At 39.8% G+C, this 13,271-nt stretch overlaps 1 protein-coding gene across 5 annotated transcripts in view; it reads right to left on the reverse strand.

Annotated features, from left to right (window-relative positions):
• Positions 1–6,157: 6,157 nt before the first annotated feature.
• The window catches only part of SOCS5 (suppressor of cytokine signaling 5), a 31,105-nt gene continuing 23,991 nt past the window's right edge, over positions 6,158–13,271 (reverse strand). For all 5 annotated transcript variants that reach the window (XM_048936111.1, XM_048936113.1, XM_048936109.1 and 2 more), the window contains one exon: positions 6,158–13,191. In XM_048936111.1, the coding sequence (XP_048792068.1) occupies positions 11,569–13,179 (1,611 nt within the window). In that variant the 5' untranslated portion in view covers positions 13,180–13,191 and the 3' untranslated portion in view covers positions 6,158–11,568. The remainder of the gene's footprint in view (positions 13,192–13,271) is intronic.

The raw sequence follows: 13,271 nt of genomic DNA on the forward strand, positions 1-13,271 counted from the left end.
CATAAGAGCTTTTTTTTTTTTTTCCTTAAACAGAACCACTGGGCCCTGGGCTACCATTGTGAAAAGGTTTTCCCAAAAAGCGTCATGGCGCTCAGATAGGAAACCAAATGTTCCTCAATAGCTGAGATACAACGGGAGGACTCAAACATCTGCAGTTTGCAAACAAAAAAATCAAAACAGTAATTAGCACAAACAAAACTCACCTGAGTTCTGATAGGATAAGTGCAGAAAGTACTTTTGTCAAAACACAGTGCAGGGTTGGTGAGCTGTTGGGGCACACATTGCTCACCCTTGCCATTGATTTGCCAGCCATCTGTAGGCTTCCCACAGGATCAAAGATGTGATCTTCACAGACATCTAAATCAGTTCAAAAATCCCCTAAAGAAACAGATGCTAAAGCAACACCCAGAAAGGCAAAGAGAATGAAACATTTCTAAACCCTGAAGGCTTTCAATTGTTGTCAGATGAAGCGGAGAAACAGTGTTTGAGTAGGAAACATCTATTTGCAAATAGATGACAAACTTCTATCACACTAAGAAACCCAAACAATAGACAGCGTGCCTGAGCAAAATGGGAGGCGCGTGTCCCCAGGCATGACAGTGACTAAACTTCAAGAAGAAGATCTGATTAGTTGGTTTTGCACGCTGTTGTCATTCATTACAACTATTAATTACTGTATCTCACCACAGAAAATCAAAGCTGTGATTTAACGCTGAGAACCCACATGGCTCATGGACTGAGGGCGATGGATGGAGCTGTGAGTGGAGATGCTGATTGAAGAACTGTGAGCAGGAGCATCACTCACTGTCTACTGGATCAGTGGTACTGACTGGCAAACTGCTTTATTAGACAGAACTTGTTGCAGCAAAACAAATTAAAGCTATTACTGATTTAAGTTAACAATACGTACGATCAGAACTAGACCTTTTCTTGAGAAGACCAAGAGAGGCCCCTTTGAAATGACCTGAAGGGAACAGCAGCACTGCAGAAAGTCTCCTAAGCAAAGCTGAAGGAGCTCAGAGTGCATATTGCTAATGGTGTGGCTGAAAAGACATCACCTCGATGCTACAGAGAGCAGTGCTCAATCATCCTTAAAGGCAACAGAGTAGAATTTCTCTTGTATGTGACAAGGAGGATGCAGAATTAGGCCCCATTAGGACAGAAGAATTTGGTCTGCAGTCTCACTTGCAGAGGAAACTAGCCAGATTTTTTCCTGTGAACTGGAAACTTCTGGCTACAACAAGATAGCAAAAGCTTCATTGCTTCAGGGAGTGAAAAGCAGGGCTGGCCATTCTCTGTCAACTCTACATCAACACTTGTGATGGCCCACTTGTCTCCCCAGGAAGCAGCGGACATTCCAGCCATACTCAAAGCCTGAGACAACCCTGGTCTGCTTCATTAGGTGACACTGGACCTGACACAATACAAGTATTAGGAATGGGACCTGCAAAAGCAGCTATGCGGTTGGAAACCGGGACCTCTGGAGGGCACCAATGTCTAAATACATCATGCAGTAAGGGATGACCTCCTGGAAAGTGACTTCCAAAGCATCTACCAAGAGCAGCAGCCAAGTGTGGCGTTTCAGGGCACTACTTAACTTTTCTAGACAACTGTATCTCTGGAGCTGGTGCCACTCTTAAATTCCTGTGAGATACCAGACACAGGAGAAATTCAGGAGGTCTTAAAGTGATACAGATACCAGTCTTGGAAATGATTCTTTTGAAAGCTGTGCTGGAATTACTTGCAAGTATCTTCACCTCTAGAGTAACATAATCTTGTTGAGACATAGCATAAGGACTGACACCTTGAAGTATAGAATCAGGATGAAGACAAAACTTTCCGAGGGGAAAAAATAAAGGAAAAAAGAAAGAGAAATTAAAAAACCTGAAGCTGTTGATGTTTCTTATAAGATCTTTGCTTAAAAACCCTCATCACAGACTGCTCCCTGTGTACTTTTATCTGAATAACAAATACTGGAAGATTCATCTGATGATGAGAGGTGGCTGTGACATCAGGAATAGCTTAAAGCCTTCATGCAAAGCCACACCCACTAAGACAAGAAAGCACATTTTTATTTATTCAGAAGTTGGATAACTCCAACTTAGCTGAGCAGTGAGAAGAACAAAGGATGGAGACATCCTACAACCGAGAGCACACAACACGTTCGGTAGACCAGGGAGCACAGAAGGAGAGAGCCTATGTAAGTACTGTCAGGCAGAAGTATTTGGCTTGAATATTAGGTGCAAACATGCTTATAACATGAATGGTCATGCAAAGGCTGCTCTGAAAGTAATGCCTCCTATTTTATTATGTTGGCCCACAATGTCAGAGGCAGATGGTGGTGGTACGGCAATAGCGGTTGAACCTTCTCACTGGTATCCCATTACATGTTGTTGCTGTGTGAGAGATGGCAGCAGAGGGACAGTGTGACAGAACGGCGTCTGACATGGAAGTGTGTCTGAAGCAAAGGTGTGTCACTGAATTCCTCCATGCAGAAGAAATCTCACCTACTGACACTGACGGTGAACATTGATGGAGATCAAACAGTGGGTGTGAGCACAGTGAAGTGCTGGGTGACACGTTTCAGCAGCAGTGACAGTGGGGGCATCTCCAGTGATGCTGAAGTTTATGAGCGTGGCATGCAGGCTTTTGTTTGCTGCTGGCAAAAATGCACAGCTAATAACGGTGACTGTGTTGACAAATAGCGTTGGGTAGCTGGGAGTTTATCAAATAGTACTATTGTGCTCTTTTTTGTAGCTTTCACAGAAAAAAATAGGAGGCATTACTTTCAGAATGACCTACATACAAGAAATCACTTGAAGGAAAAGTCTGTTTTTTCTCTTCTTGGCATACAATGAAACTGAAGACAAATAGTATATAAATAAAACTGCGTGCTTCAGTAGTACAGAATGATAACAATCTCAGCAATTCATTGGCTCACGCCAGGAAATTCTCCACACACACTGCTTGCAGGTTATCAGCTTTATCAGATTGGATACAGAAAAATAAAATGACAGAAGCAAGTAGTCAAATACAGTGCCCCCACAACAGAGCTTGCAAGAAGAAAAAAAAAAAGCACTTTACATGGGAAAACTCACACTCTGGCTTGACAAAAGGTTAGGCTGTGAAATAAAAGACATATAGCACTCAGAACCCTACATACCTGCATGTATTGCATATGCCACATCCACTGTAGTCAGTTACCACTTGAGCAAAAACAATCACTCAGATACTGAGAGTGGACGCACACCTACCTCACATCTCCTCAGTGAAGGACATGTCAGACATTCCCAAATAATACACTTGTTCTATTATGCTGCTTATTGCTAAAACTCCAGGTCTTTCACAAATGGCTCGAGTACTGTCATCATTCTTCCTTCACTAACGGGAAGCCTGAGGCAGTGAACAGGACGGTGTCCAACTTACCCCATGTGTAGCAAGTCCCAAGTTAAGTAGCATTTTTTGACCTTGAAGTCAGTTTCCAGCTCTTGGAACTGAGATGAATCTACATTTTCCTCCTTCGTAACAGATGAGAGCTATAAATGAAAGTATTCTGAAGATCAGAGACCACATAAACAGTACTTACCATTCACTTTAGTTAAGAAAAGGCCACAAAAATCCTACCATAGGTTTGTAACCTTGACTTCCCAGATTTCACAGGACATTTGGTGGGACAGCAAAGTAAGAACAGTCATAAACAGGCCCCGTTAACACTGTTTTGCCCACACCTAAGCTACCTCGTTAACTTTTGGGAGGTGTGGATGCAGAACTGTTTTAATGCTTCTCACACCACCAGCTGCTTCAAAAGTGAAGCAACACCATGAACCCTCCTCACAAACTCATTTGTCCAGGTCCTCTGAGTTCAGTGGCATTGATGTTGTATCAGGAATCTTGTGAGCAGATGTGGGTGACCACATACATGGAACCCCCAGAAACATCCCATACAGGTACACAATCTTTCCCACCCAACTACTGCACATGGCCACGTTCATTCTAGCCCCTTCCTGATACCTACCACATATGCTCTATACCTACCACATATGCTCTATGTTCTGCAGCATGTAACTAACAGACTACTGACATGCTACACAGGCCTATGGACAGCTGAGATGGGCTCCTAAAATCCCCTCCTCTCAGGAGAATGACACAAAGTATTGATGACACAAAGCTTCAGACCACCTGTGTTTCTAATCCTTACGGAATGTTTCTGTTAATTTTCAATGCAACACTTGTACCTCATTTAAATACCCCAATGATTTAATCATTTCTATTAAGGATAATGATCTCTGCAACAAGTTCAGCACAATTACAGCCTCATATTTTAAACGTCACTATACAAGGTAATTTTTTTTTTTTTAAACTTTCATTGACTAATCAATTACTGGCTCATTTTAGCAGAGTTTAAGATGATTAACCTTCTGCAAGTTTCAATGAAGCTAAAACCACAAAGGCAATCTCAATTTAAAGCAGCTGAAACCGGTTTTGCCTTCAGGGACTTACTTTTTAGGACTCCACTAGTGATGATAAACTCTCTAATGTGTAAAGGGGCCTAGAACAAAAAAAGTATTTTCAGGAGCAATACTGTAGAAAAAGTATAATCGACAAATTGAGAAATGGATGCCCAGAGAATACTTCTACAGAACATTGTGCTGCCTTTGCTCTGCCCAGTTACTACTCTGCATGAGGAGAATTTTGCACTGTTCTCAGCATCAGGTAGAGAAGCAGCTCTTCCAGTTGGCAGAAAATAGCTTGGACTAGTCCTGTCTGTGCCAGTGAGGCTCTATGCACACGCATATCCCCAGTGCACATATACATAAGTCCATATCTAAGGGGGGTGGGAAGATCTTGAAATCTGAGTGAAAATCCACGAAATTAAGCCCTTGCTGAGATCTCTGAATGTGATAAAACTTCTGAAGAGGATAATTATTGTTCTCGATCTCTTTGCTCAATTATTTGAGATGCAACAGAAGCAGACTGAGTATCAACACGAGTTGATAATTGTGATCTACCAGCTACTTATCCCTTTGACACGTACAGTAACTAAATATATGCAGAAGTATCTATTTTAAAATATGCTGCAAATGAACTCATTACACCCACTTTTTGCTCCCAAACAAATATAGAAGGAAAACAATACGGTAGTTTATACCCCATTTATTAAGACAGAGGCATCTATTACTTAATACACCAATCGGATAGCTATAGATCACATTATTTTCTCACTATTAAGATGCAAGACAGTTTGGCAACCGGTTAACAAAGACAAGTTGGGCGGCATGGAGACACATGGAAGCTGCAGAGGGCCACCTGGAACCACCTAAGCCCGTGTGACCCAGCGCAGCACTATCGCACATGGAGACGGCACCGGGCGAGTGCCATCACGGCACACAGCAGCCGAGTGCTGCTGGCACGCTCAAGAGCCAACTCCTCGAGTGCCCTGCAGGCCTGCCAGGGCCCCTTCAGCTGGAATGTCGGGATTGGGTCCAGCGACTGTCTGGGTGCCGCTCTTCTGGACACCTACCAACAACTGAAACACCAAAGCTACAGTTTCCTGTGCAGGGATCGCATAGTTTTGTAAGAATGAAGGCTTCTGGTAAGAAAGTTTATAGTGCAATCTGAATTCATTTGTGTCCACAGTGTTATTATTCATTCTCCCAAAACAGTTTAAATATAATCACGTAAGAATTTGACATCTGCATAACGATATTACAAAGTAGTGCTTATACAGTTAGTGACTACACATACTAATTTTTAATAAATTTCTCTCCCCCTGCTTTTTCAAAGCTACAGTATGACAGCAAGAAGTGACAAGTCAAGAAAAAGCAATCAAGAACTTTTGCACCTTTCAAAAGCTATTAAAATTCTCAGGACTGTAATAACATACCGTATCAGACAAGAAGCACACAGCGTGCAACTGAACGGCTTCTCCAAAGTTTTAAGAGAAAAACCTAATTCTGCTTCCTCTTTGCCAGCATGCCACCATGCTGTAACTCCTGCTGGGAAATCAGAGCTTGCTTTATTCCACAGAAGCAAGTTCAGGTATGTCTCTGCTTGTCCGTGTAGCTGTGTGCTTAACGAGTCAATCTGCCACATAACCTATATCATACATACACAAGTATGTATTTTTTCCTTTCTACCAAAGATGGGGGGAAAAAAAAGGTCAAGCACCAAGAGCTTCAGCTCATAAATGCATTGTGTTGGCCCCAAGAAACCTATCTGATTAACGGCTGGAGTTTTAATGCGAATTTACAAAGTGAACATTTCTTCAGCTCGAAGAGTGTATATATACAATAGTTACCTGGGTAACAATGAATGTACAGACACTTCATTGCACTGATGTCCCATTCATATACCACTTCTGAAAATGGAATATTGTATAAAAATAAGAAAAATGGCAATGCTTCATTGAAATACCAGATTTGAATCAGTATGGCAACATGCAAGCAAATTAAGGGAAAGAACAGGTTTATTTCCATTCTCTAAAAGTAACATCAAGAGACAACTTCTTTTTAAGCCTTAAGACATAGCAAAAGAGGTAACTATTCTTAAAAAAGAATCCTCAACAGATCATTACCTCATTGTATAACATTCGCTTTAAGCATCTTAACGTTAAGACATCAAGCTATTTCCTCCTCAAAGTTGTCATCAGTAGTATTTTTAATGGAAAATAATAAAGCTGCATAAAATACAGACATCTTAAGTCAAGCGCATTTGGCAGGTGCAACCAACGGTCAAGCTAAATGATTCCTCATGTCACTGTGAAAAGGGAGAGCAGCTGTGTTACAACGTGCTTTGGAAGAGTTAGCACTTTAAAAGCCAATCAGTTTCTATCCTTCCTATTTTTTTTTTAGAAAAGCAATTATGAACAAAAAAAATCTCCTTCGGCCACAGTCTGTAGAAAACTGCTTATAGTGGTAGTGTGGCAACAGCAGCAAACACAGACCAAGCCATTGGCCATAACATGCAATTACAGGTGAAGACAAAAAGAACACAGCCTTTCTCTATTTGGAGCGTCTGCGATGCAGGCAGGAAGTTAAAGAGATTTTTTTAAATTCCAATATATTAATGCTCACCATATCAATGTACTTTGGGAAGCTTCAATAAAGACCACCAATGCACATGTGCTTGGAGGCATCTTACTGACACACACATTATCTATGGGCAATGCAGATTTGTGTAGACCAAGATTTGGCACATAAGTAATCTCACAAAAATACTTTAGGAAAATAAGAGTTAGAAGTACTTTCATTACTTTAAATGTGAATTGTTTTTAAAATGAGACAGACAGTGATTTTAGAAAGACTAACAGAAAAATCAGCTAGTATGTTTCTATTAAACACTGTATTTCAAGTTATCTTTGAGAAGAAGATGCACGCTGCCTGCATTCATCTCTGTACAGTACTCAGCACCTCTTGACTTTACAGTGTCAGTCTTGCATGCAATTTCACAGCAAATATAGGCTCCAAAGCATTCTGAAAATATTTTGTAGAAGCCTGGCTTGCATATGGAGACTAAAGCAAACAGGTTTTATACTAATGAAATGCAGAATCTTTGTTTGTTTCCAAATTATGCAGAATCTTAAATATAGACTTTGCAATATAAATGACTGTCGGTATGAAGTCTAGCATAGAAGAAATACTAGATACACACACAGATCTTTCAAAGACTGTATGCTTCTAAGTTAAAGACTACCCCTTCATAAGCACAAAGTCATCAAACACAAAAATTTAAATACATAAATGTCAGAAGATGGCTTTGCAATTTATTTTCTTAAGAGAAGTTTCATTCTGACAAGAAAATTATTTGGACCTCAACTGCCTACATCCTTAACAAAACTGATCCAAAACCAACAACAAAAGACCCTCAGCTATTGTCAATAGACTACATTTCTCCAGTTCCATGGGGATATGAAAAGACTTCTAAAAAAGATTTAGATTTAATGCCCAACTTTTTTTTTTTTAATAACTGAAATGGTCTTCTGCAACGACCCAGTAACAGAGCAAACCCCCACACACACACTCATTTCAATAGCAACAATTACTAACTCAATCATTTTCCGATGTCGGGTTAACGTAAAATGGAAATTCTGATTACCACAATTTCCATCTTTTGGTAAAGTAGAACTGCTGCTGACTTCCTAATGTCTCATAAACATGTGCATCATATGTAACAAAACCACCAAGTTGTGCTAAGTATTCAAAGATCTGAGTTCCCTCATAGCACCTGTTCTTTTAAACAATGGCAAAATCTCTTTGCAAGGTTTTGGCAAAATAATTTCACTGAGTAAATCCTACCTATAGCCCTTTCTACAGAGATAAGAGTCACCTCCAATGAATACTTCACATGATTATTAAATACCTGTCTGTCACGTAAGCAGATTAGATTAGAATCATGCAAGCATACCTTATTACATTGAATCCTACAGTAAGAAAAAAAAACAGTTGTTTGCACACATATTTTGATGAGGGCATTTACAACATTTTCTACACAAAATCAGAATGCCAAAGTTAAACTAGAGTCCTCAAAGGAGTCAAGTACTTGCATTCTCAACATACCAACGTTTCAGTGACTTCAGAACTGAAATCATCAATTAGAAAAATATTCTGCAACATGAGCAGCCAACACTCAAGTCTATTATACTTTTAAATTACGTTTACATAATTTTTAACATAGGCACACTAGCAAGTTATTCTGTATATTTCAGTGAAGCAAAGCTTTAAAACAGTTGTAGAGAAATATATAGAATCATTCTTGTGTCTGTCTCTCTCAAGGGAGCAATAAATCCTCTCCATAAAGACCATTTACACAAATACAAATCTTGTGAGGTTAAGGTTTCAGTTGTTGTTTAATTTTTTTTCCTCTAAATATTTACTATACAAAAATCTTAAATGAATGTGTACTCCTGACCACACTGATAATGTCAAAGCTAGGATCTCATCAGCCAGTTTATGACTAGCAATACTGCAATTGTTGTAAACAAAAGACAGGTCCTTACGTTGGGACGAAACTTGGTTGCAGGTTAAACTGTGTGCTGCTACTACTAAAAGCAAGATTTAAAGTAAACTCATCTGGAATTCAGATCTGATCAAGGGAACAGTGAGAACGATACAATGAAGGGACACTTAGGTGCACTTTCATGCTGGTGAATTTTTTCCTCTTTCTACGCCTAGAGTAGTTTTAAACCAGGAGCTGCATATCCAAGGACACACACAATTTAAAACTGAAGTGACCATTAGCACATTTGTACACATACTTACATAAACTTGGTATTTACATACAAAGTTTCACCGTAACAGCTGAAGTCTTAACACATACGAAAGAAGATAACCTACTACAAAGAATGTATAACCAGATCACAGATTTTCCACGAGCATATAAACACATTTTAAAGTGCTTTCTGGGTGCTTGAAATCAACCCCTTTCAGTATAAGCTTCTATGTAGTGCTGTTCCAGTCATTACAAAACTATTTAAATCATTCTTCTTCAGATACATCACGTATTCAAGAAACAAAATGATGACACCCTTGACGTAAAAGTTTCAAGCTCCACCAACACAAATGTATACATTGCTTAAGTTCAGATGAAGTTGTCAAATACTTTGGTTTATCGTAGCTCAGGTTAAATGTTTGATAGACCAGAAATTGCACCTCTCCACTCGCAGTTTTTCACTACAAAACACCCCATCATAAATTGACAGTATTCTTTGGTAAAAACAGGACATTTGGCCAGTTTGCGTGTACATCTATTTATTAAAATAGTCTAAAAGTGAACAAATGCCGCTGCTGTACTGTCAATTTACAGGAATAATCATTCCTTCCTCATTGGGGAGTATCAAAATATTAAGCTAAGCAGTTAGCTACGTAACAGGCTAAAACACATTCAGCAACTATTACAGGGGATCAATAATGTTTTAAGAGTATTTTTTGCTTAACATTGATACTTTACAAAATCTTCAAAATGCTGGATGCCTGCAGACAAGTTCATTATTTTGCAGTGACTACAGAAACATTCAATGCTGTACACTGTCAGGTTTCTGATACACAACATTACAAAACCCCAGAATACGGTGTGCTGACCAATACTCAGCTGCACAGTATTTGTGCATTACCTACACTAAGAAAGCCTAATAAAAATTCAGTTAACTGCTACAAGTTACGTGAATATATAAAAACACAGCAGATATACAAGTATAACACTGAACATACTGTACTTTATTAGCACAAAAAGCCAGAACAAGGCACAGCAAGCAGAAAAATACATCAATAGAAGGGTTAGTGTAGCATACAAGAATAATGTTTATTGTACTTGCAGCCAAAATGTTCCCTACCTCGCACAGGTCACTGCCAGAGAGAAGTAAGTAGTAACATACTGTAGCAGCTGGTAAAGAAACTAGGGAGCATTCATAATTGGTACAAAACATTGAACAGGGGACAGGGCATTCCAACAAAATTTTAGTGCAAAAATGTCTGAGACAGAACCAGATGAAGTTCCATCTCCAATTAAATAAGCAAACAGAACTTAGAATTTTGTTTCCAAGTAATCTGTTGAAACTATTATCAGTGCATATTACTTTAAAACATTTTAAAAAGCGCAAATTGAAAGTTATTTACAAATAAAGTGTAACAGTACCTTTGAAATCTGACATTTCAGACACGTCAGATTTTGTATTCTGATTATAATTCAACCAATTGTAATTTTCTCCATAAAAATATCAGACAACTTTAAATAAAAAAAACAAACAAACATTTTCTCTTCACTATTACCTTCCATTGTAAATTACAAGTAGTTAGGCTTTAGAAAAATACAAGAACTTTCATTTCATGGCTATAACCCAATTCTGCGTCCTGCCACTGAATCAGTAACTCACGCTGGAAGGTATGCAACTGTCCAAGACAGCATTACTTTTGCTAACAATGCCACTTAAATCTCCAAGTGTTTAAAATAGAATTACAGTACTGAGCAGGCATATTCAAGTCTTAATCATTAGGAAACCCTATACACTGAGAAAAGCATGATTCATCTGCTAGCATCCAAAAAAGCCCATTAACTCTTAACAGACTGCAGGTTAGCCCTGCTTCCTGTGAACTGCTCCTGATAAAAAGAGAATACTCTTATTTGCTACTGTTCAGAAACTTAACTGTGAGCTCAATTAGTACTTTGAATAGTGGAAATATTTAAAGACAATATTTTAAAAAAATACTTTAAATATGAGCAAAAATGCTCCTCCAATATAGTCTTTCTTCATTAGCATTACACGAATGCTCCATGGAAAATGCCTCATAGTTTCTTCATCCAATTACTACAGCTATAAAAACAATATTTAGGAATTAGCAAAAATACTTTCACTAGGCCTTAATGAAAAACGTGCAGAATTGTCTGCTTATTGTTTCCAAGAGGCATCACAACTTCGTTTGATTAACAGCAGGCAGCATCTGACAGGATACTAACACTCAGCTTCAATAGGATATTGCAAAAAAGCTAGACGTTGTTGGTGCGTTCGCTGCAGTTAAACTGTAACACACAAGGAAAAGCATATTGTGTAAGCTTACTGGAGACTCTGATTTCCTTTCACTTTGTTTTTATAGGTTCCCGCTCCAGCCATCGCACCCTGACTTTCTGTTTATAGTGATACTCCTTTAAAAAGTCTTGCAACATTGAAGGTAATGGAAGGTCATCAATCCCATCGTACGTAGTGCACCTGCAGATTACTGCCCGGCAGATATACTGCAGACTAAAGGGGAAAGTCCTGTTCAGAGATACAGTTAGCAACGGTTCAAAGAACATGCAAGAGCTCGGGTCTTTGTAGTGTTCCAGAAGCCCTGTAACAGTGGAGGAGTGAAACACACAGGGATCGTGGGCATCAAAACTGAAGTTGTGATTCCACTGCTCAATGCGTGCATGCAGCGATCGGTTGTAACGACGGAAGCTCACAGAGAAGAGGTAGTCCTCTTGTGCAGAATCCCTGAGCAAAAAAGTGCCTTCGGGTTTACCCTCCAGAAGTGCTTCTGCTTCGTAACGGTCCATTACACCCCAGTAACACGGGTTACCTGTGATCTGAAGCAAGTCTGGCACGAGGCAATGGATGTAATCGATCTGAGTGTGCACCTTCCAAGCCCCCTGCTTGCTGATATGGCCGTGGCTCTCTCCAGACATCTGGCGCTGCTTTTGCCTGCGCGACTGTAGACAAAGTGTTGTCGTGTCCTCTTCAGAGTCACAGTTTCCTGGAGGAGTTGCATTTTTGTCCCCGGTCAGCTCAGTCATACCAGGGGCTAGCTTTGGTCCCAGTTTATATAACGGATTAACCTGTGCTGTAGCTTCAAAAGTATGTATTTGGGCATTGGGAGGGGGATCAACCCCTTCTTCAATACTGAGTCTACGTCTCTCTCTCAGCCTGTCTTCTTCGTCTTCTGCGGAAACCAAGGAAGGATCAAATGTATCAAAAAATGTTGAGTGCGGACTGACGGGAGCTGTGTGCTGTTTAATCAGATGCCACTTCTGAGCCAGATCTGAGCCTGCAGGAAAAGGGCATTTCTCAAGCATTAGTTCAGAGAGATGGATCTTTCTTTTGTTAGAAAACAGAGGTTTGGACTGCTTGCTGTAAGTTCGCACGGGAAAACACAGTCCAACAGTATCCTGTAGACGCTGTCGCAGAGAACGGCTGCCTACTGTCCTGTTTGACACTGCATCCATATCATGTACAGAACTCACTCCATACCTCCTCTCTCTCCTCTGCAAACCACTTCGCGTTCTACCAAATCTTTTTTCGGTATCCAAAGAGCTCTGGGTTTTGGTAGAGCAGGAATGTTTCTTCTTCCCACCCCAAGGAGCATGACGAGAATAAGAGTCCCTTCGAGCAAGTCTAGCTCCCGTGGTGACACATGAGTCATTCTCTTTCTCAATACTTATTTCAACAATCTGAGGAATTTCTGTGACACAGTTTTGGTTCCGCCTGATGGAGTTCTTTGAAGGACTCAAACCTAACTGCAAAGCAATGTTTTCTCTCAGAGGGCTGCTGGGTCGCTGTTGAGCCAAACCGGTTATCTGGACAGCTCTGTCTTTAGCAGATGAGCAACTACTGGAGTTAACGACTACATTTTCATTTTGGCTTCCACCTTCATGACTGAAGAGATTCTGGCACCTGTATTTGAAATTGTTCCACATCTTTCCCACTTTATCCATGGATTATGTTATCTAAGTTCAAGAGGGAAAGAAATATTAAAATAAATGCAGTTTAAAAAAGGAGAATAAACACTCATTTATCCACCAAGTTA

The sequence above is a fragment of the Lagopus muta genome, chromosome 2, assembly GCF_023343835.1.
Source record: "Lagopus muta isolate bLagMut1 chromosome 2, bLagMut1 primary, whole genome shotgun sequence".
In the NCBI taxonomy this organism is placed as follows: Eukaryota; Metazoa; Chordata; class Aves; order Galliformes; family Phasianidae; genus Lagopus; species Lagopus muta.